Source organism: Thamnophis elegans, chromosome 7 (genome assembly GCF_009769535.1).
Source record: "Thamnophis elegans isolate rThaEle1 chromosome 7, rThaEle1.pri, whole genome shotgun sequence".
In the NCBI taxonomy this organism is placed as follows: Eukaryota; Metazoa; Chordata; class Lepidosauria; order Squamata; family Colubridae; genus Thamnophis; species Thamnophis elegans.
The window spans coordinates 73,216,274-73,237,928 of record NC_045547.1 but is presented as its reverse complement, the minus strand read 5'-3'; the positions used below and the strand labels follow the sequence as shown (position 1 = coordinate 73,237,928).

The window sequence follows — 21,655 nt, the reverse complement described above, 5'->3', positions numbered from 1 at the left end:
AGGTCTTGGGAGGAAAGCTTATTCTGGTCTAGAGATGATTCACTCCAATTTCACATGGGAAGAGCAGAGCCTGGCTTTATCCCTTGGAGAGGGTTGGCAAGGGGCTTGTGCCCGTCTCCAGCCTTTTTGCTCAACCAGGAAGGTCACTGAGTAGAGAAGCAAGCAAGCAGTGTGGCTTCTTTTTTAAAGCTCTTTAAAATGACACAGGAAGAAGAGTCTTCTATATCCAATAGTACAGTAGAATGTAAGCTAACAAAAGAAAAACCAAGAGTGATCCAAGTTCGTCTCCATTTTTCTTTACTTCTTGTGCACGATGCCTTCATGTCTATGCCCAGCTTAAAAGATCTTCCCTGACTGCAGTTTCATGGCCTAACTCAAAACATCACAGATAATTCTAGGCAGCCCTAAATCTGTCAAGATCTCTCTCCTTCCAAAGGGAATCCAAGACATCCACAGCTCCAGCTGGAACTGTGCTGAACCTAGCCAGGACCAGAAATGTTTCCAAAGGGAGAAGAGAACAAGAACTAGAAGAGAAGAAAGCTGTGTAGCTACTGTCAGTGGTCAGTAGTCCTAGGCTGCATGCAGGTCCCTAAAGAGAGACTAACCATGAAAGAACAATTTCCCATGTCATTTATAGGATATTGAAAAGTAGCTTAGGATTCTGGAATGCTGTTAGTTGGGGGGGAAAAAATATTTAATTGAAATAGGGAAGGAAAGTGAAAATTCATGAACAAGAATGAGCAACCTAGTGTTGTTCAGAAACGGACTATCTCTCAATGATTTCATATTTGTTTTCTGACAGCATCCCAGAAAACCTAACCTACTTTTCCACATTCTATAAATGACGTGGGAAATTTATGATTCTTTAATGAAAGCAGATAGATGAGCCAAACTCAAGATGTGGGAGACATTCTTCTTACCCTATGTGAAATCCATAGTCCCCCATGGAATTTCTACACTACTTAGTGGGGTACAACCATGGATCTCCTCCATATAAATGATTTGGTTATGAAAATTTCCTGTGAAGCTCCTCAGGGTTGGAGCTAATTTAATATGAAATTCTGGAAAAGAAAGTCAGGGTTGCCATCTAAAAGTTTCTCACCTGCTCAGTCTTTCTTTGAAATCTTTGCAGAACACCTCTTTTTCTTCAATTATTTCAAGATGTTAAAACTTAGGCTTTTCGTTCTTCATTTGATTCTTCTGTTTCTGACAACTTTGAAATTACCATTTTCTGTAAATTATGAAAACAAGACAGAAATTTTCCTTTTTTTTACTGAATCACCAACTATAACTAAGATCTTAATTTTTTACATTCCATTATACTTATTTTGTCTTACAAACACACACACACACTTATATGAAAGTAATATTCCTTTTATTCAGTATCTTGTTTATATCTGGTCTCAAGATTCTAATAATTAAATTTTAATTCGAAAGAATAAGTCAGGATTGCTATCTAAATATTTTTCACCTGTTCTTTAAGATTATTTTCTCTCAGGAGTTCCGCCTTCTCCACTTGTTCTTGAACTTTACAAATGAGGCTTTGATTCTTCATTCTGAGCTTGTCCATCTGCTCATCTAAATATTTATTCTGTAAAATCTCAAGAGAAGAGTGAAACTAGCCCCCTTAGGTTTTTTACTTGAATCATCAAATTTGTTTAAACTAATTAAAATACCTGGTCTTTTGCTTGTTCTACATAGTCTTACTTTTTAATAAATTTAGTTTTGCTATTTCTATTACAACAGCTAGCAAGTTTTTCATACAAGAACCAATACTGGAATGATTTATTGGGTACTTCAGAAATCCTCAGTAAATCTTTTCAAGAACAAAACTATACCTATATTCTATCTTAAGGGTGGTGTGATACTAATCTCTTCAGTATTAAGGTCAACATCACTATATTTAAGAGTTTGATTATTTAAGTTCAAGTTAATAACTTTTACTTTTAGTATTAGCATTACATAATCTATTACTACCACAAAGGAATTTCTTAACTCTTAATTTTAAAGGTCTAAGAGATGCCCTGTGATCTATGGGCTCATCTTTAAGGATGGGTTTCCTTACCAGGATCCTCAGCACCACCTTCAACAAGGAGGGAGCTCCTAATGGGTTGGCTTCACTTCAAAAGCTGAGCACACATTAAAGACAGCCCTGTTGAATCTACAGTGTGTGTGTGTGTGTGTGTGTGTGTGTGTGTGTGTGTATATATGTGTGTGTGTGTATATATATATATATATATATATATATATATATATATATATATATATATATACATACATACATACATACATACACACACCACACACACACACACACTCTCTGTATATATAAAAGTGAAATGCCACTCACGTACCATCACAAAATCTCCAGAACCGTAAAGCCCACAAGCTTGAAATTGGCACGTAGGTTCCTCTTGGCTTTTAGGTGCTCACTAAAAAGGAATTTTTGAAATAGCCATCAGCTCATTAGTATTTCTTAAACTATTATTAACATGCTCTGATGCTAAGGCATTAAGATGTTCTACTCCCCCTTCCCACCTGAAAAACGCTCTGATGCTAAGGAGTTAGACTGAGGGAGAGAAGGGAGAGGAGAGAATCAATGGGGCAAGCCTGGGGAGGGAAGGGGATAGGAGAGGATCAATGGGACAAGCCTGAGGGAAAGAAGGGAGAGAATCAATGGGGCAAGCCTGAAGGAAAGGAGAATCAGTGGGGCAAGCCTGAGGGAACGGAGAGAATCAATGGGGCAAGCCTGAGGGAAAGGAGAGAATCAATGGGGCAAGCCTGAAGAAAGAAGAGGAGAGGAGAATCAGTGGGGCAAGCCTGAGGGAAAGGAGAGAATCAATGGGCAAGCCTGAAGAAAGAAGAGGAGAGGAGAATCAGTGGGCAAGCCTGAGGGAAAGAAGGGGAGAGGAGAATCAATGGGGCAAGCCTGAAGGAAAGGAGAGAATCAATGGGGCAAGCCTGAAGGAAAGGAGAGAATCAATGGGGCAAGCCTGAAGGAAAGAAGAGGAAAGGAGAATCAATGGGGCAAGCCTGAGGGAAAGAAGGGGAGGGAAAGGTCGATGGTAACTACTCATTAATTTTCAAGCTGTCGATTTATCAAGCCCCAGCACATAGTTTCGAAGAGGAGCCACGGGTACCCAGCTAGTGACCCCATATAGCACACAGTGTCCACAGTGCTACATAGGGAAATGTTTCATGACGTTTTGCATTATGCCATAAATCTTTGATCTAGCTGTGAATAGACGCCAGGGGTGCACCCTCAGATGCCCCACAGCCTGCGCCCCTTCTCGATTTGGAAGGTGACAAGCGAAGAAAAAGATCCCCAGGCAAGACTGTTAACTAAAAGAAGGGGGGGGAAATGGGAGGTGAAAGATGGAAGGCCAGGCCCTCTAAATACTTCCATGACAACTGAGCACACAGAATCACCTTAAAACTGCACACAAGCAGATCATAAGTCCCGTCAGGGTGGCAGGGGCTGGACTAGATAACCTCTGAGGGACTCTGTAACGGTCGCAAAATAACCAGGAGGGGCTGTTGGTCTTTTTCTCTCCCCCCCCCCCACAACAATTAGGTGGTAAAAATCACCTCCAGCCATCCATTCTCTCCCCTTTTGAGAAATCTTCTTGACTCCAGGCTGAAGAGGAGAGGCGCTGAAGCCAAAAGAAGAAAAAAAATGCGTTTTTTCCCCCTCCTTGAAATGGAGGGAAAAACAGAATCGCCTCAAAAAAAGCGATTTGGGCCACAAAATGGAGGGAAATGAGTCTTTGCCAGCTTTAGCTGTCTTTCTCACTGCCTGTGGAGGACAGCTAAGTCTTAAAAGTCAGACTGCAGACTGCTCATGCAGGCAAGCATTAAGGACAGCTAAACCATGGAAAGACCTGTGGAGGGAGGACCCCTGATACTGGCTGAGGAATTCTGGGAGTTGAAGTGCGCCCATCTTCAACGGTTGAGAACATGCTCTATTTGGCAGTTGGACAGATGTTTAGTTCAGTTAGTTTACTTTATTGTCACGGCACATGGTACAACGAAATTAAATGCTGTCTTCAATGTACATTCCACCTATAAAATAAAAACACAAACATGCATCCTTTACTTTCTATATAATTAAAATTGAAAACTCGATATTGCACTAGTCTATACCATAGAATTCATAGAGGTATAGAATGACCTCCAAGGTCTCTTTAAACCCCCGTTATTCTCATCACTTACTTCTTGTGTCACAATAATAACAAGGCCAGGCTTTGCTTAGTCACAACAAACTAAACTAATTGCACCTCCTGCCCCTACTGTCAGATGCCCCCCCCCATCATAAGTCCCCTTTGAAATCTCCCCAAAGGACCCACTGAAAGCATTCCTCTCCAGCCAAGGAAGCTGCCAGCAAAGAGGAGAATGAGTGGGATGATTTCACTGAGGTTGACTTGGGTCCCCTGTGGATGAAGTTGCAGCCATCTTTGACTCAGAGTGTGGGCAGGCTCAGGACCCTTTTTTACCCCCCAATGTCCCTTGCTTTGTTGGTGGGAAGGGGCGTCCCAAGAAGATCCATTTCAGTGGTGAAATTCATATTTTTTACTACCGGTTCTGTGGGCGTGGCTTGGTGGGCGTGGCAAGGGAAGGATACTGCAAAATCCCACCCTGCTCCTGGGGGAGGGATATTGCAAAATCTCCATTCCCCCCCCCCCCCGACTCATGGGGCCAGCCAGAGGTGGCATTTGCCAGTTCTCCAAATTACTCAAAATTTCCACTATTGGTCTCTGGAACCTGCTGAATTTTACCCCTGATGCAACAACTCCTTTGTTGGTAAGACCCTGGGGGTGGGGTTTGCCATGTGCTCAGGGTCACCTTCTGTCCTTTTGTTTACTAAACAATTTGGTTCCTTTCCCTGAAAGAGCTTTTCCTAGCTTTTGGCCCCCTCCCACCTTGCTTACCTGCCTTCACCACTTTTAGGTACGGTGGCCGTGGCCCAGTCTCACACTTCCAACTCTTACCATTCTTTGTTTATTCTATGTTCAATAAGGCAGCGATCCCCAACCTTTATGGCTGGGGGCTCAGCGGGGGAGGGGGAGGCGGGGGGGGGGAACTGGGCCATCCAAGTGGCAGACCAGTGGTGGGTTTCAAAAATTGTTCGAACCTACTCTGTGGGTGTGGCCTCCTTTGGGGGAGTGGCTTGCCGCCCATGTGACCGAATGGGAGTGGCTTGCCGCCCATGTGACCGGATATGAAGATGCCAACGACACTTGTCAGAACCACCTTAAATTGCCTCACACACAGCACTGGCATGCATAAGAATAGGATGTAAACTTGTTTTTTAAAAGGCATCTTTGGTTTGCGTTTAAAACAACTTCAACACATGCAATGTTCTGATTGCATCACAAACGCAGTAGTCATCCTTACCTTCACAGAGGCACTGAGTTTTATAAATATGAGCATGATAGTGTAGAATAATCATATCCAAGGACCAGTGGTGGGTTTCAAACATTTTGGAGCCTCTTCTGTAGGTGTGGCCTGCTTTCCAGGTCCACTGGTGGAACCTCTTCTAACCGGTTCGGTAGATTTGACGAACCGGTTCTACCGAATAGGTGCGAACTGGTAGGAACCCACCTCGGTGGCAGACTGATATGCACACGTTAGCTTGCCACTCAAACAAGTTGAGCTGCGGGCGCACATGCGCCCACCAGGTTCCAGATGGGCCAAGGTGCCTGGTGGATTGGAGACTGCAATAACTGGATGGAGAGAGGATGCTGAATCTCACAGAATATCCTGTTTCACAGGGCAGGGGCAGCTATGGGAAAGAGCCACTAACTAGATGTTCTTATCATTGGCTAAGACCATCTAATAGGAGGACATGGAGGCGCCCACCCTACCTGGCTCAGTGGATCGGACAATGATTTTCAGGGAGGCTCTCAAACAACATGGCTTTCATCCTACAGCAATGGTTCCCAACCTTTCTGGCTTTGTAGACCAGTGGAGGGAGGGAGGGGAGAAATGATTCTGTGCAAGCGGCAAGCTCCAGCGCACATGTACACCAACCTCCATTTGCACAAGCAGCAGGCACCAATGATGGGATGGGAGATCACAAGAAAACCAAGAACCTTACTTTCTTTTTCTACCCCTTAGTGCTTTCCAGAAGAGGAATGAATCACCATACTGAAGCACCATCATAGTAAAACTTGAACCCCAGTAAATAAGTCATATACCATGAAGACGAATGGATTTGGATCTACCCTCACACTTTTAAGGAAACTGAGCACTGATCTTTCTATCAAAGAAACCCATCAACTCATTTTGAGAAAACCAAGAAAACTATTGTATGCTGGAAATCCTCCTGACATTGATACTTAAAAGAGAGTTTGGCTAGCTTTCCCCCAAATGTTTGAATGAAGATGACCAGCATTTAACTATGGCAAGTCATCCTCCGTGGTTTCTCCTTGTCTCATTCAAACACGTCAAGAAAACTCCTGTCAGACCTGCCATCATGCTGTGGCTACACCGGTCCTGCTTCGCTAGATGTTGTGAGTAACAACGGGGGAAAGAGCTGCAGGGTGGGATAAAGGGGAATAGATGGGATGTCAGCCTCTGCTTCGCTGGCTGCCCTAGAAGCGGGAAGGTGGGGTCATTGTATTGGGATGGGAATGAATGGTACAGGAGGTGATGTGGAAAAGGGAGTATTCTTCTCACCATCTTCTGCGCATCGGCTGGTAGCGGTGTTTAGACCTGCTCAAGGCCAATTGTCTGCATACCAACATGATGATGCCTTTGGAGATGCAACCCACATGACACCTCAAGGGAGTGCAGATTGGACACTGGGGTGGGGTGGGGTCATTGGAGGGAGGGGGCTGGGTTATCATTGACATGAACTTGTTCGTGCCTTTCTGGCTCCGATCTTGCTTTACTTTTGCTGCTATCTTTTCATTACCAGTAAAGGATTTTGATTCAACGAACAATGGAGTTGGGAGTTTTCTTTGTTGGTTATTGATGGAGGCATGCCGGAAACTGAAAGCCTTCTCCTGCCATCCTATGACAAGCCGTGGACTGTTCCAAAGTCATCCAATGCAGCTGGGGACCATTACCGAAATAATAGTTTGAATGTGATGGTCACTCACTGATAACTATTGGCGGGGGGGGACACCCAAGGTGTATAGTTAACTGCTTGGTTTGGGGACAAATGCTAGATTTGGCTTTGCTACACTGCATAATTTGGCTTTAGTCAACTATACTTTCTTTAGCTATGAGTCTAGGAGTCATTCACCGCTCTGTGCTGAAGTCATATTTTCTGCAATCAAGTTCTCGAGCGGTTTACCTTTAGTTTGTATCTATTGTGTGCTTGTGTATTGATGCTGAAGTAGTCATTGGTAGGACATCGTAGCAGATAATTTTGTGTACTACGCTCAGGTCAGACTGAAGGCGGCGTAGTTCTAAATTGTCTAAGCCCAAAACTTCAAGCCTGGTGGCATAAGGGATTCAGAGGCGCGGAGGACTCTTCTCGTGAAATGTCCCTGAACTCTCTCAATTGTAATAATGTCTCATATGCAGCGCGGGTTCCAGGCAGATGAGTGAATTGAGAATCGATCTAGCAAATGTTTTATATGCCCTAGTTTGCAATACAATATTACCGGAGAAGAAGCTTCGCAAGATTAGATTAACAGCTCTTAATGCCTTTTTGGCAATGCTGTTACAGTGAGCTCTAGTGACCAAGTTGGGACAGCTGACAACTCCTTAAATTCTTTAACAGTCCTATATACTCTTCAAACTGGGAACAGTCTAATCTGCATTTTGCAACACATTGGCTGCTCTGCTCTTGCTAAAATTTCAGATAGAATGAACTCTGGTTTTTGCTTTATCCTGGTTAAAAGCCTCTAATGCTTCAGTTGCACTCTGTATTAAACAAAAAATTCTTAAGCTATTCTCTGCAAACAAAGCTTAAGCTTCAAGAGCAAAGAAATGAGCTGATATCGTTTGGAGTGTTTGCATTGAATGTGGCAGTGATTCTCACTGCTGATGCTGAGATTAAAAGCCAATTACTTGTATTATTAAATTTTCAAGTGCCCAAATAATTCATGTAAGAGGCTTCCTGCTACATCAATGCAGAATACCCTGCTCTGTCTTTTTTCTTTCCACCTACCAAGACTTAATGGCACGGGGATTATAGCTGAATTATTATTCTTGCCCCACAATCTGCCACTTGATCTTCTGGCATCTGTCACCTCACTGTGTTTACTCTTCCAGGAAGTATGTCTCACTTACACAAAAACATTGGGGCAGGAAGTTCTTTGTTCTCTCACTGGAATGAAAAGTTCTTCCAAGTTTAGTTCAGGGGGAAAACCCACATTGTTCAGTTCACAGACATGTGGGAAGACCGGAATAAGAGTTTATCTGCCAGACTGAATGTGGTGACCGGTGGCCTTGAGCCAAATTTGTGCTCTCAGTCCTGCAAAGCAGCTTAGCCAATTCTTTGTTGAAGTTATTAAGCTCTAGATCAGTATTTCTCAACCTTGGCAGCTTTACAATGTTTGGGTTTTGACTCATAGAATTTCCTAGCCAGCGTATGTCAAAGTTACAATAGACAATCCCCCCGCACAAAGGTACTTTTGGCCCAGTGATGGGATCGAAAATTTTCACTATCGGTTCTGTGGGCGTGGCTTGGTGGGCGTGGCTGGTAGGCGTGGCAGGGAAGGATACTGTAAAATCTCCATTCCCTCACAATCAGCTGGGATTTGGGAGGCAGAGAATAGATGGGGGTGGGGCCAGTCAGAGGCGGTATTACTGGTTCTCTGAACTACTCAAAATTTCCGCTACCAGTTCTCCAGAACTGGTCAGAACCTGCTGAATGCCACCTCTGATCAGTGTCTTCAAGATTACATCTGCCAGTTCCTTCAGAACCCCAGGGTATAAACCATATGGTCTAGACGAATTTGTACAGATGTTATTATAACACAGAGTACCATTTGAAATTGGTGCTTAAAATCTGAATCCATTTTTGTTGATTTTTTTTCATTCCTTTTCATAATTAAACCTTTTTGGAATTGGTTACTCCATAATTGCAATCCCTTTAGACCAAGAAAATCATCGGTAGTTATATTTTTATTATATAGGTGAAGAAAGTAGAAATGTTTTTTATAAACATATAACCTGCACATCTATAGGAGTGCGAATATTGGCTCCAACATCATCGGCTAATTGTGTTAAACTGTGAGTAGTACTGGCCAGAAGGAAAATTTGTATATACTTCTTCATTCATATATGCTTGTCTGGAAAAAAAACAACAATTGATACATGTTAATGATTAAAGTCTCTAAATGTGAGATTGCTTATTCTCAGTATCAGCAAGAAATCAATTTTAATATTTTTACAAATGGGTTAAGGAAATTAAAAAGCCAGTTTGGTAAATGGTTAAGAAATAAGGCTAGAAACTAGGAGACGGTTGATTTTTTAGTCCAACCTGAAGCATAAAACCAACTGGGTGACTTTGGGCCAGTCACTCTTTCTCAGCATGAGGAAGGAAGCAATTGCAAACTATTTTCAAAAACACTTGCCAAGAAAACTGCAAGGATTTGTCCAAGTAGTTGCCAGGAGTTAGTGTTGGACTTGAAGGCATTAAAAAAAGTTATCTAAGCAGGGGTGGGCTTCAAAATTTCAGCAACAGGTTCTCTTCCCAGTTGCTGGGTGGGCATAGCCATGGTGGGCATCGCCTAGTCGGCCTCCTGTACTACAGCCGGGGGGGGGGGGCACTTTCGCCTTCCCCAGGCTCCTGAGTCTCGGGAAGGGCGAAAAACTTGCCTCCCACAGGCTCCGGAAGCCCTCTGGAGGCCGGAAACGGCCCATTTTCCCACCTTCCTGACCTTCCGTGAGGGCTTTGCACTTACCTCACATCAGAGGTGGGTTCCTACCGGTTCAGCCAAACAGGTAGTAACTGGGTCGCTGAAACCGGTAATGACTCAGGCCTGCCACGCCCCCGAACTGGTTCTCTCGGCGACGCCATCTTGTTTTTGGCTTCTGTGCATGCACAGAAGCATTTTTTAGTACTGCGCATGCACATGGCGCGTCCCTGAGTGAACTGGCAGTAGCAGCAGCCGGAACCCATGCCTGCCTCACATCCAAAACAGGCCGTTTTGGAGACTCCTGGGAGGAGAGGGATTGGGTGGGGCTAGCAAGGGGAGTAATTTGGAGTGTCTCCAAACCGACCATAACGTTAGCTATGGGTTCATGTATCTAAGACACTAGAAAAAAGTGTCTTTTGAAATAAATTGCCATCAGTGATGTTTGTTAAGGGTAATTTAAAAAAAGGCAAAATGATGAACATGATAGCATAAGTGAGCCCCCACCCCTTTGTACATGCATGTACAAAGTCAGAGCAGCGTTATTTGGCAGGCTGGAAAGCTGTTGAGAATTCAATAATGTCAGGCAGATTATTCTGCTGCTCCATGATTAAAGCTACCAGGTCTATAGCATCCAGAGGCATCCCATGTGCTTCCCAGAATAAGATGCTGATGCTTCTAAGCCCCACTAGTTTGCCCTGGGGAATTTCTGGGTTCATCTTGGGCTAAAACAAAGTGGGCACCCAGAAAATGTCTTACTTATTTTTCTGCTCCTGGGATAGCTGGATGTTAAAATTATCTAATGCTCTCCGCAGGTCCCGATTCTGACGTTGCTGATGACGGTCATAGAGCAATTCAGCTCTGGCCTCCTGAATCCGTTTTCGGTCCCATTCTGCGTTTTTCTGGCGTTCCTCTTCATCTAACCTCTGCATGGGAAGCAGAAAGCTGGACTAGGAAGAGCGACTTAGAACTGAGGAGAAATTTCCTGACAGTCAGAACAATTAACCAGTGGAACACCTCGCCTCCAGAAGTTATGAATGCTCCAACACTGGAAGTTTTTAAGAAGATGTTGGATAACTAGTTGTCTGAAGTGGTGTAGGGTTTCCTGCCTAGGCAGGGGATTGGACTAGAAGACCTCCAAGGTCCCTTCCAATTCTGTTATTCTATTCTAGTCAGCAATGAAACACCTCTGCCCCCATCCATCTTTCTGTGCTGCTAACAGCATTCAACAGATGGGCTGCTAAGGACCCGCGGCTCTTCCCAAGGTCCTTCTAGAATTGAAAGAGTCAGAGAGGTTCAATCTACCTGGAATCCTGGTGTACAATAATGATTGGTTTAGGCTTTTTTTTGTCCCCTTTGCCACCCATTAAACAGGACCTGTGGTCCTTAATGTGTTGCATTGCTACAATTTGCAACAGCCCCCGACAAAGTGATGAGGATGTAGGAAGGTGAATGTTGCAAATAGAGTGGAGAGTGTGGTCAAACAAATCAAGATGGAAGACGTAACAGTGCCATCAAAGCTCCACCTCTGTGTTTTATGTGTGTGGCATGCAGGATGCATCTGGCAAAGGGGTGGCGCTTTCATCAGACGGTTGCAGCCCATCTTGGTTTTCCCAGGTGTGTTCTTATGGGGGAAGATCAGAGATGGAGGAAGGAGACCATCAAGCAAGGAATAACATCAAAGGAGGAAAAGACTGAAGAATACGACCTCCCTTATACCAGGGGTCTGCAACATTAAATATTCAAAGAACCATTTGGACCCGTTTCCCACAGAAAACACCAGGAGCCACAAAACCTGGGTGAGCATGGCCAACTCAATGTCACTCACTCCCACCCAGTCACATGACTGTCTCTCTCCGTCTCTTGTTTCTCTCTGTGTGTGTCTCTGTCTCACTGTTCGACTGCAGCAGGGTGGCTACTTCCGGCCTTGGTTGGTGCTGGATGTGCGACCTGCTCTCCACCCCGAGACAATGGCCTGCCCCATGCTGCACCGTGGCCAACGCCACTGCTGTTGCCAGGGGCAAGTGGGGAGGGTCACATTGTGGCTCCGCGTCGTAATGGGCTCCAGGAGGAGGGGACCCCGTCTCCCCCATTGTGAACCCCGCTAACTTTCACTGTGATGTGCATCGTGGGCAGGCCATGGAGACAATGGCAGAAGTGGCATCAGAAGCTGCAGCAGAGGGCTGAAAGAGCCGCATGTGGCTCTACGGCCATGGGTTGCTGACCCCCGCCTTATTCTATCTGGGGGACCCTGAACAGATTGAGAGTTGGAATGCCTAAATGTAAAACCGATACACTCAAGTGAAGGCTCTTAGCGGACAACAACATGATATGTGAATGTGGAGAGGAACAGAGCCTGGCCTATCTGCTAGTATGTTGGTTACTATCAGAAACTTGTACCGATAATGACTTACTTTTGGCCAACGACAAAGCCAGGAAGGTGGCTTCATTCTGGCAGTTTCAAGTTTGATGTAGACATGGAAGAAGAACAAGGAAGGAAGGAGGAAGAGAAGGAGAAAAAGAAGCCCATCTTGACTTTTTTGATCCCACCATGCAGAATTCCAGGTTGTTATTCCACGGTGCTATTTCTTTAAAGGGCATACCAGCTTCTCCAGCACTTGTTGCATCTGAATATCCTGGATTTCTTTCAGCTGAGCTTGGCTCATTCCTTTCCATCGATCGGTGATGATGCCATTTGGTCCAAAGGAGCTGACTGCTTGCTGCGGGTTTTCAGTCAGCAGATCCCCCTGAAGCTGGCTCAAAATGTCCCTCTGTTTTGCTTCTTCTTCTTGCTGTTTTTCGAGTCTTCTCTTACGCTCAGACTTGGCAGCCTTAAAACACACACACACACACACACACATAGAGCAATGTTTACAAAGTGAGAGAAGTTTGGCCCTCACCAGATGGCAAATACTTAAATAAAATTCAGTTAAATGTATTTTGTAGGATTTCTGGTAGGAAATAAAGACAGGATAAGATGAGTTAAAGAATAAAAAGAGAATAAGGAGGCAATTGCAGAGTCTTTTAAAACCTTTCTCTCATTCTGATCCTTTAAAAATTATAATTGCACAGATGATGCAAAGCAGGGGTGAAATGCTACCAGTTTGGACTGGTTCGGCCAAACCGGTAGTAAAAAATGCTGAACTGGTAGCATTTTTTTACTAACGACTTGGTTCCGATTATCAGCTGGGCAACAATCAGCTGTGCCGCGCAATTTATATTCGCTAGAAAGCAGGAAATCTTTTAGCTTTCTAGCAAATCTAAATCATGCGGCACAGCTGTCCCGTCCCCCCGCTGTTCTACTTAACTTTGCAGACTCAGGAAAGGCTTCTTAATCCTCCTTTTTCAGTGCTGCGTGGTAGTGCATGCGTGTGAGCAGCAAACCTGTAACAAAGCGAACCGGTAGCAGACTTCAGAGCATTTCACCCCTGATGCAAAGTAAAAATTCACACTGACATCCTGATATGGGTGATGTCCCTTGTCATCTCAGGTCTGCCCACAAGTTCAGTGGTGGGTTTACACCTCCTTCCAAGCCATGAAACAAACCACAAGGATTAGGTTATTACATTGCACTAAGTCAGAACAAGTATTATGTCTTCAGTTACACGAGTAACTCTCAATCTTCTGGAGCGGTTCAAAATATACAGAGACAGTCCAGTTTCCTTCCCGTGCTCAGGACAAGGCTTAATCAGAAATGAGCACTGCGTTGAGTGCTCAGCATGGCATCCAAGACAGGGCAAGAACAGCCACAAATGACAAGGTGGCAATTATTGCCAACCCAATTATGATATACCATACCTCAAGACCTAAAATGGGCAACTAATATGAAAAACATTATCAAAAAAGCACAAGAAAGAATGTTCTTTCTGCGCCAACTCAGGAAGCTCAAAACTGCCCAAGGAGCTGCTGATTCAGTTCTACAGAGTCATTTTTTTTTAAAGTCATTTTATTAAGATTTATAGGCCGCCCTTTTCCCTGAGGGGACTCAGGGCGGCTTACAATCACAGGGAAGGGGGTGCAATATCAAAGACAAACAATATGTGAACAAAAGAAAGAAAATAATAAAACACAACTTGCATTCAACAGTCAACACTCGGGTGGGTAAATTGGGAACCTATCCCCAGGCCTGATGGGAGAGCCAGGTCTTGAGGGCTGTGCGGAAGGTCTGGATGGTGGTGAGGGTACGGATCTCGACGGGGAGATCGTTCCACAGGGTCGGAGCTGCAACAGAAAAGGCTCTCCTCCGTGTAGTCGCCAGTCAACATTGACTGGCGGATGGAGTTCGGAGGAGGCCCAGTCTGTGCGATCTAATCGGTCGGAGGGAGGTGATCGGCAGAAGGCGGTCTCTCAAGTACCCAGATCCACTACCATGGAGTGCTTTAAAGGTGGTCATCAATACCCTGAAGCGCACCCGGAGATCGACAGGTAGCCAGTGCAGCTCGCTGAGGATGGGTGTAACGTGGGTGAACCGCGGTGCGCCCACTATCACTCGCGCGGCTGCATTCTGGACTAACTGCAGTCGCCGGATGCACTTTAAGGGCAACCCCATGTAGAGCCCAGAGGAAACTTTGAGTCTGTTATCTGCACCTCTATTACTGTCTGGTATCCCAAACCAGTACCCACTTAGACTCTGGAACAAGTGCAACAATAAATGATAACAGTCAATAATCAGACTTACTTTCAAGCTGAAGTGAAAAAATCTGTAATAGCCTATTTCCACTATATAAAAATAAATATCCTAGACCTGGGATGTCAAACTCAGGGCCCGGATGTACCACACGCTGGCCACCCTCACCCCCGTTTTAGCGAAGGGGGAAAAGTCACGATATGTCACATGACAACATGTCTTCGCGAGTTTGACACCCCTCTCCTAGACCAGTGTTTCTCAACCTTGGCAACTTGAAGATGTCTGGACTTCAACTCCCAAAATTCCCCAGCCAGCGAATGCCAAGGTTGAGAAACACTGTCCTAGACTATTGACAACATTTAAAAACTATTTTGAACATCATAATTATTGAACATTTGTTTCATTAAAGCTATTTCATTGCCATAAATTAGATATATTTAATATATTGTTAAGTGTTGTGCTTAAACTTAGAATAAGTGTTTATTTTGTCATATGGTTTTGGAGGAGGGGTTCGACTGTTTAGTTCAGTGGTAGTCAATCTGATCCCTACTGCCCACTTGTGGGCGTTCCAGCTTTCATGGTGGGCGGTAGGGGTTTGCTGTAACTCTGCTTTATAAATTTTATAAAGTAAAGTGAATAAGAGCCGAGGTGGCGCAGTGGCTTAAATGCAGCACTGCAGGCTACTTCAGCTGACTGCAGTTCTGCAGTTCGGCTATTCAAATCTCACCGGCTCAGGGTTGACTCAGCCTTCCATCCTTCCGAGGTGGGTAAAATGAGGACCCGGATTGTTGTTGGGGGCGATATGCTGACTCTGTAAACCGCTTAGAGAGGGCTGAAAGCCCTATGAAGCGGTATATAAGTCTAACTGCAAAAAACTGCAATTTCCCTACTTTATAAAACACCATTACTGTGAAACCGGTGAGCGGTTAGAAAATTTTACTACTAACAGAAATACAAAAGTGGGCAGTAGGTATAAAAAGGTTGACTACCTCTGGTTTAGTTTGTCTATTTTCTATATGATGTCTATAGAGTGAGAGATTATTTTATTATATATATTTGTACCTGTACTGAAGAAACTTGGAGGTAATTCTTTATATTTTGTTTCTTTCTTTTCCCTTGTCACCTAATTCCCACAGTACTTGTCTTAGGCCAAAGATATTTACCCATGTAGTAGTCTGTATTGCTCTTATCCTTCTCATCTTTCCTATTGGTATCTTATGTTTTATCACTTGTTATTTGTATATTAGATTAATGATTGTTAACTATCATTTATGATCTATAATCTATCAACTATGTACCCTGAGAGCTTATGCACCTGAGACAAATTCCTTGGTGTCCAATCATACTTGGATAATAAAGAATTCCATTCCATTTATTTTCCTGATTTCCCCATTTGATCCTCTCTCCCCTTTAATCTTTTTTCTTTGGGTTAATTTGTATTTTATCTTTTTTTGAAACTTAAAAGAACTGCGTTTTTAAAAAAAGCAATTACGATATGTCATACTCTTAGCAGATACTATATTTAAGTAATAATAACCAATTTTGCTTCACCAAGGCTTGATTGAATTCTGTAGTAGTGATGCAAATTGCTCGTCTGGTTTCCTCATCTGCTCGTTGGAGAGTCATAGCCTTTTCATCAAGCTCCAGTCTCTGCTGTTTATAGAGTTCTTCTACAAATCGAAACAAATCAGTTATGTCACAAGTGCCAGATAGTAAATCATTGCCCCACAACAACAATATCACTTATATACCACTCCATAGTGCTTTGCTGTACCCTCTGGGCGGTTTACAATGTTGAATGATCCTTATTTGCATTTCCCCCCCAACAATCTGGGTCCTCATTTTATGGACCTCAGAAAGATGGAAGGCTGAGTCAACCTTGATCCCTGTCAGTATTGAATTCCAGTCTGTGGGTAGATTTAGCCTTTAAATACTGCATTCTAAAACACTGCGCCATCACAGCTCCTACGTTTGTTCAAATCTTTGTTTTTTAGCCCAAGTTCCCAGACTCGGCTTTTCGCCCTCCTCCATTCTTCAAGTGTTTTCCATTTACCATAGAGACAAATTCTAGGTTTTTATGTTTCCTATCAAGGGCCAATGGAGAGGATTGTGGCTAATACCTACTTTGAATTTGAGCTAGACACAAGGATGGACAACTCCACATTTTAATGCAAGGATGCACTTTGGTCACTGACCCTGGTTATTTTAGTTTTAAAGTGGATATTGACGGCTTTATATGTTCGCATATTGGTTTTTAACTTGTTTTTTATGAGAATGTTGCCTTTAACTGTGGTGAGCCATCTAGAGTTACTAAGTTGAGATGGGCAGCCACGCAAATCAAATAAATAAATTGAATATATGCTTTGCCTGTCAAATATAGAAGGCAGGGTCTTCAAAAGGGCCTTTCTACCAATTTCAGTGACTCAACAGATGTGTAGGGGTTGAGTAGCCTCTTATATAACAGTCCTTCAATCATTTAGGATTTTAAAGAACTGATACATTAATTTATGCCTGCAAAACACCCATGCCAATTTTTCAAAGCAGGCATCAATAGTTTTCAAGCTAGCAACCTAAACTACTAAGTCGTAACTATGAGTGAGAAACAAAGTCCCTCGACACCCAGTGGTAAGAAAAGAAGTAAAGAAGAAGAAGAGAAACCAAGTCATGGCACTCTTTTCGAAATTTGGCAGGTGGCAACGGTTAAGCTAAATGCTCTATTGCAGATTTGGTCATACCTGCATATTTTTTATCTGCCAGCGCGTTCTGCTTTTCCCTTTCTTGCTGCAAAAGCCATTCTCTGGTTTGCTCTTGCTGGAACCTCCGTCTATTCTTACTGTTTAAATCTTCTCCCATGAACTTCTGCAAGCTGGATATGGTACAGCGTGGGTCACTGTCTGCAAGGCGAGCAGCAGTATCTTTCTGCAGGCGTTGTGGGTCAAAGAGGTCGTATTCACGCACCGTTTCTGGCTTCTGATAATTTTGACGAAATTCGTTGATAGCTTTGTTTAGGATCTGGGTATCTCTTTTCTGTCGTTGGTCTAACATGCAGAGGATCTTATCATTTTGTTTCATTTCTGCAGCTATGTTTAGAAGGGGAAAAAAAGGCTGTGATTCTAATCCTTAAAAATGCATTTTTGTGAATTTAAATAGTATGTTGGGTGGCTAAAGTTAATTGTTCCAACCCAAATAAGATTAGTTCTCTCTTTTACCTGTTCAGATTATACGTTTGTGCACTTCATCTACAAGCAAAGTTCATAGTTACAGGTAGTCCTCAACTTATGATCACAATTGGGCAAGAATTTCCATTGCTAAAAAAGCAGCTGTTAAGTGAGTTGCGTCCAATTTTATGATCTTGTTTGCCATAGTTGTTAAACAATCACTCCACTTGTGAAGTGAATAGCAATAGCACTTAGACTTATATACCGCTTCACAGTGCTTCACAGTCCTCTCTAAGCAGTTTACAGAGTCAGCGTCTTGCCCCCAACAATCTGAGTCCTCATTTGACCAAACCTGGAAGGATGGTAACCTTAAGCCTGGTGAGATTCAAACTGCCAAATTGCAGCCAGCCAACCAGTAGTCAGCAGAAGTAGCCTGCAGTACTGCCTTCTAAACCAGTGTTTCTCAATGTGGGACCTATGCCTCACAGGGGGGCAATTTGATTTTTAATGGGGGCAATTTGAACCTTGTTTCAAGTTAATGGCCTTTTAGGCTTCCTCTGTGTGAGTAGAGTTCACTTTTTGAGTAAAGTAAGAATTATATATCATGGGGAGGCGGGATCGGGATTTTAAAGATGCTTAGGTGGGGCATGGCCAAAAAAAGTTTGGGAACCACTGTTTTAACCGCCACCATGCAGTGAATCATGCCGTTGTTAGCAACTCCAGCTTCTTGGCCTGGGATGTTGTAACCATTGTAAATACATGCCTATGGCTCAGTGCTCAAAATCTGATCACATGATCATTGGGATGCTGCAATGCACATGATGGGATGCTGCAATGGTTATAAAGTGTGAGGATCAAGAGAATTCAATTTTTTCAGTTTTTCATTAAACTTCAAATGTTCACTAAAAAAAAAGATGTAAGTTGTAGACTACCTATGTTTTAAAATATTCCTTGAAAAGAATGTTGCACAGGGGTACTTCTATAGACCTAATATCTGTGCCAATTAATATTCCTTATATTGCACAATGGTACTTCTTGCAGCTCCATTAAGACCAGAAAGGCTAATATTTCAGCCATCTGTATCCCATCTTGCAGTGCTATCTTAGTATGTGCTGGAAAAAAATAAAACCCCAGCTGAGTGCAAAAAGGCCTCAAGACTGGGACAAATACACTAAGATGCTCTGGAAAAAGGGAGATGGAGGTGATGGAAGTTCTCACCAAGATGTCCAAACCCAAATCTTGCAGAGTTCAAGTATCTTACAATTTACAACTATCTTATCTGTCCAAGGAAAATTGTAGGTGAATGGATGCAGGGACAGGAATGGAATCAAAGTTTTGGAAGGTGGAAGGGTTGAAGGAGAACTCGTTTTTACAGCCATCTGACAAATGATTGTTTTAAAAAAAATGATATTATATATACCAATGGAATCATCACGGGCCTTCTGGACTGCTTCTTCAATCTTTTTGTCTTTTACCTGGGTGTCCAGCGCTTCCTTGTCAATCTGTGGTAGACATGAAAAAAACCTGGTTCAGATTTCATACCAAAGAAGAAGAGGAAGTTTCCCAAAATAAGCTCAGCTTTAACTGCTATTTTCAGGAAATAAAAAGCTGAGACAAAAAAAGGCAACAACATCATATTCTAGTCTTCATTGATGAATTAAAATGAAATGAATAAATAATAAGAATTATACTCTCCCATTAAATAGATTTTTAAAATAGATACAGAACTATTGAACTTTTAATTCAATTATGTCATATATCTCCAAGATTGTTCTTTGTAGTTTAAGGACCAAAAACTAGTCAGACTGACCAGATATTTAATAACTCCAATGAAAAGAGTAATTAGAATTATAATTTATAAAGGAGAAAAATATGTAGCTGAAAAAGCATCAGTGTACCCTAGCTTTACAATTCTTCTTAAAACCTTCAAAGGCCAACATGCATATCATTCAGATGATCCAATAAACAAAATTAAATTGGCTAATTTTATATATCACATGTGGTTAAGTCATTTACAGAAAAATTGATGCGGTTAGTTGATAATTCTTTGTATTATGTAAGCCCAGAGAGTTGGATTAACTCAGATAACCATGATCACACTATACATACAACAACTTGATTAGACACTTATGTAAATAATATTAGATCATTTACAAGTATAATAATAATTTTATCTAATAACTGGCTAAAATTAAATCAGTTTTCACAACTGTAACATATTTCAAAACAATATTATACAAAGATTTCTTTTCTCTGCCAGATTTTAACTCGATACTCCTTTTTGTTTTCCATAATTTTATGGTAAATGTGTTTATCTCTTAAGATAATGATTACATTATGGGCAGTACTTCAGAGAGTTACAAAAGAACATATGAGTTGCCTATCTTAGAGATAAATAAGAAAAAATAATGTTACTTGCAGGAAATATAAATTTCATTCAGTGAAAATCTATCAAAATATTAAACCATTCTTTTATTTTAAAAAACATAAACAGTAATAAATTGTGACTGCAATGCAAGCTTACACACTAAGAAACGGTTGCATAATATTGCTTCTCTTTCTATAATTTATTAAACATTTTACTGCCAGTAAAATGGCAGTTGGAGGACTGTACATTTATTTTTTCCCCTATATATTTATTTATTTATTTAGTTTGTCAAACATGTATGAGATAACAGGTATAAGTATAAACAAGGATATGAGCACATGAAATGAGTACAAATAAATGGGGACAATAGGACAGGGACGGTAGACATGCTGATGCACTTATGCACACCCTGTGTGTGTGTGTGTGTGTGTGTGTGTGTGTGTATGTATGCATATATGTGTGTGTGTATCTCAATATCTACCTACCTACCTACCTGAATATATGTGTGTGTGTGTGTGTGTGTGTGTGTGTGTATGTGTGTGTATAGCTATCTATATATGTGTGGGGGTACATATACACCCACAGACATATATGTATATGTAAACAGATTTCTTAATATTTTATAGAACACAGCACTAGTGGATAATTGTATGCAAATGTTTACATGCTGACTGCCAAATTGTGTATTTTCACCTAAACAGTAAGCATGCAATTCAAGTTTTCAGATACATGTTCTGTCTAATTTTGCATCCGGTTCTATTCATGTTGGAATTCCTTGGAACAATTTGATAAGGCATGTCCAAAGGATTGCATTCAATTGTGTATACTTAGTATGATTATTAGCCCGAATAATTATTTGGGCTTTGCATGTTTCTGAGAAGGAAAAACTTTCATCCTTTCTCTTTTTTGTGTATAAAATAAGATATTTTAAAAAAAATATGCATAAAGTCATGCAGCTGATGTTGAAAAAAAAATATCCCCATACTATCTCGTACCAAACAATTAAATTTAAATGACAATCAAGAAAAACTAAAGCATTACAGAACCACTCACCCCGATAAGCCTGACTCGGGCATCAAAGATCTGGCTTTGCCTCTGCAGGTCCCGGTAACGCCTCCGCTCCCGCGCCGCTGCCTCCATCCGGGAGTGCATTGTAGCCGGCCAGAGCAGTCCTGCCGAAGCAGGGAGGACGAAAGATGCTTCGGGCCGGGATAACTATCTAGGATGCTCAGCATCCCCGGCGCTTAGCAACGGTCTCCACAACTCTACGTTGCTAAGGAAATGAGCCAAGGCTCTTCTGCTTCGAGCGATCGACGCTCTCTTGACGTCAGCAGCTCCCGTCAGCATAGAGATTAAGTGATTTTAGGGCGGGGCAAAGCCTCGGAAGGCGGAGCGCGGGAGGAAGTCTCGCGAGATATCCTTTCCCCTCATGCGCGGCGCGGGATCGGCCGAATTGGCGGGAAGGGAGGTTGTCACGCTGTGAGGCGAAGGGTCAGAATTTATGTATTAAATGTATAACCTCCTGTATAAGCGCTTCTATCGTTCCATGCGGGTCTCTGGAAGAGGAAGATACTGTTCTATTCCCCGCCCGTTATTTTGCACATTTCAAGCGCTTGTCCTTCCCGGGCTGGCGGGATAGTACCTCAATTGAAATTCTGAAGCGCGTGGTTCATCTTCCCATCTTTTT

General features: G+C 42.5%; 1 protein-coding gene across 1 annotated transcript; it reads right to left on the bottom strand.

The window, feature by feature from the left end:
• Window positions 1-9,065: 9,065 nt before the first annotated feature.
• On the bottom strand, window positions 9,066-21,263 carry RIBC2 (RIB43A domain with coiled-coils 2). The gene is made up of 7 exons (XM_032221996.1): window positions 21,022-21,263; window positions 19,021-19,102; window positions 17,178-17,522; window positions 15,994-16,112; window positions 12,419-12,646; window positions 10,575-10,741; window positions 9,066-9,248 (listed from the first exon to the last, which is right to left on the bottom strand). Exons 1-7 carry the CDS (start codon window positions 21,118-21,120, stop codon window positions 9,167-9,169), a joined length of 1,122 nt encoding a protein of 373 aa, XP_032077887.1. The 5' UTR covers window positions 21,121-21,263; the 3' UTR covers window positions 9,066-9,166.
• Window positions 21,264-21,655: the final 392 nt, after the last annotated feature.

What these genes read in the sequence shown, in the direction of transcription:
- RIBC2 (XM_032221996.1), bottom strand. Translation starts at nt 21,120, where the DNA reads ATGCACTCCCGGATGGAGGCAGCGGCGCGGGAGCGGAGGCGTTACCGG. An exon ending in GGCCCGTGATGATTCCATTG is followed by an intron (nt 17,523 to 19,020) that starts GTATATATAATA and finishes TTCTAAACATAG; the next exon opens with CTGCAGAAATGAAACAAAAT. An exon ending in CAGAATTCAATCAAGCCTTG is followed by an intron (nt 12,647 to 15,993) that starts GTGAAGCAAAAT and finishes GTGTGTTTTAAG; the next exon opens with GCTGCCAAGTCTGAGCGTAA.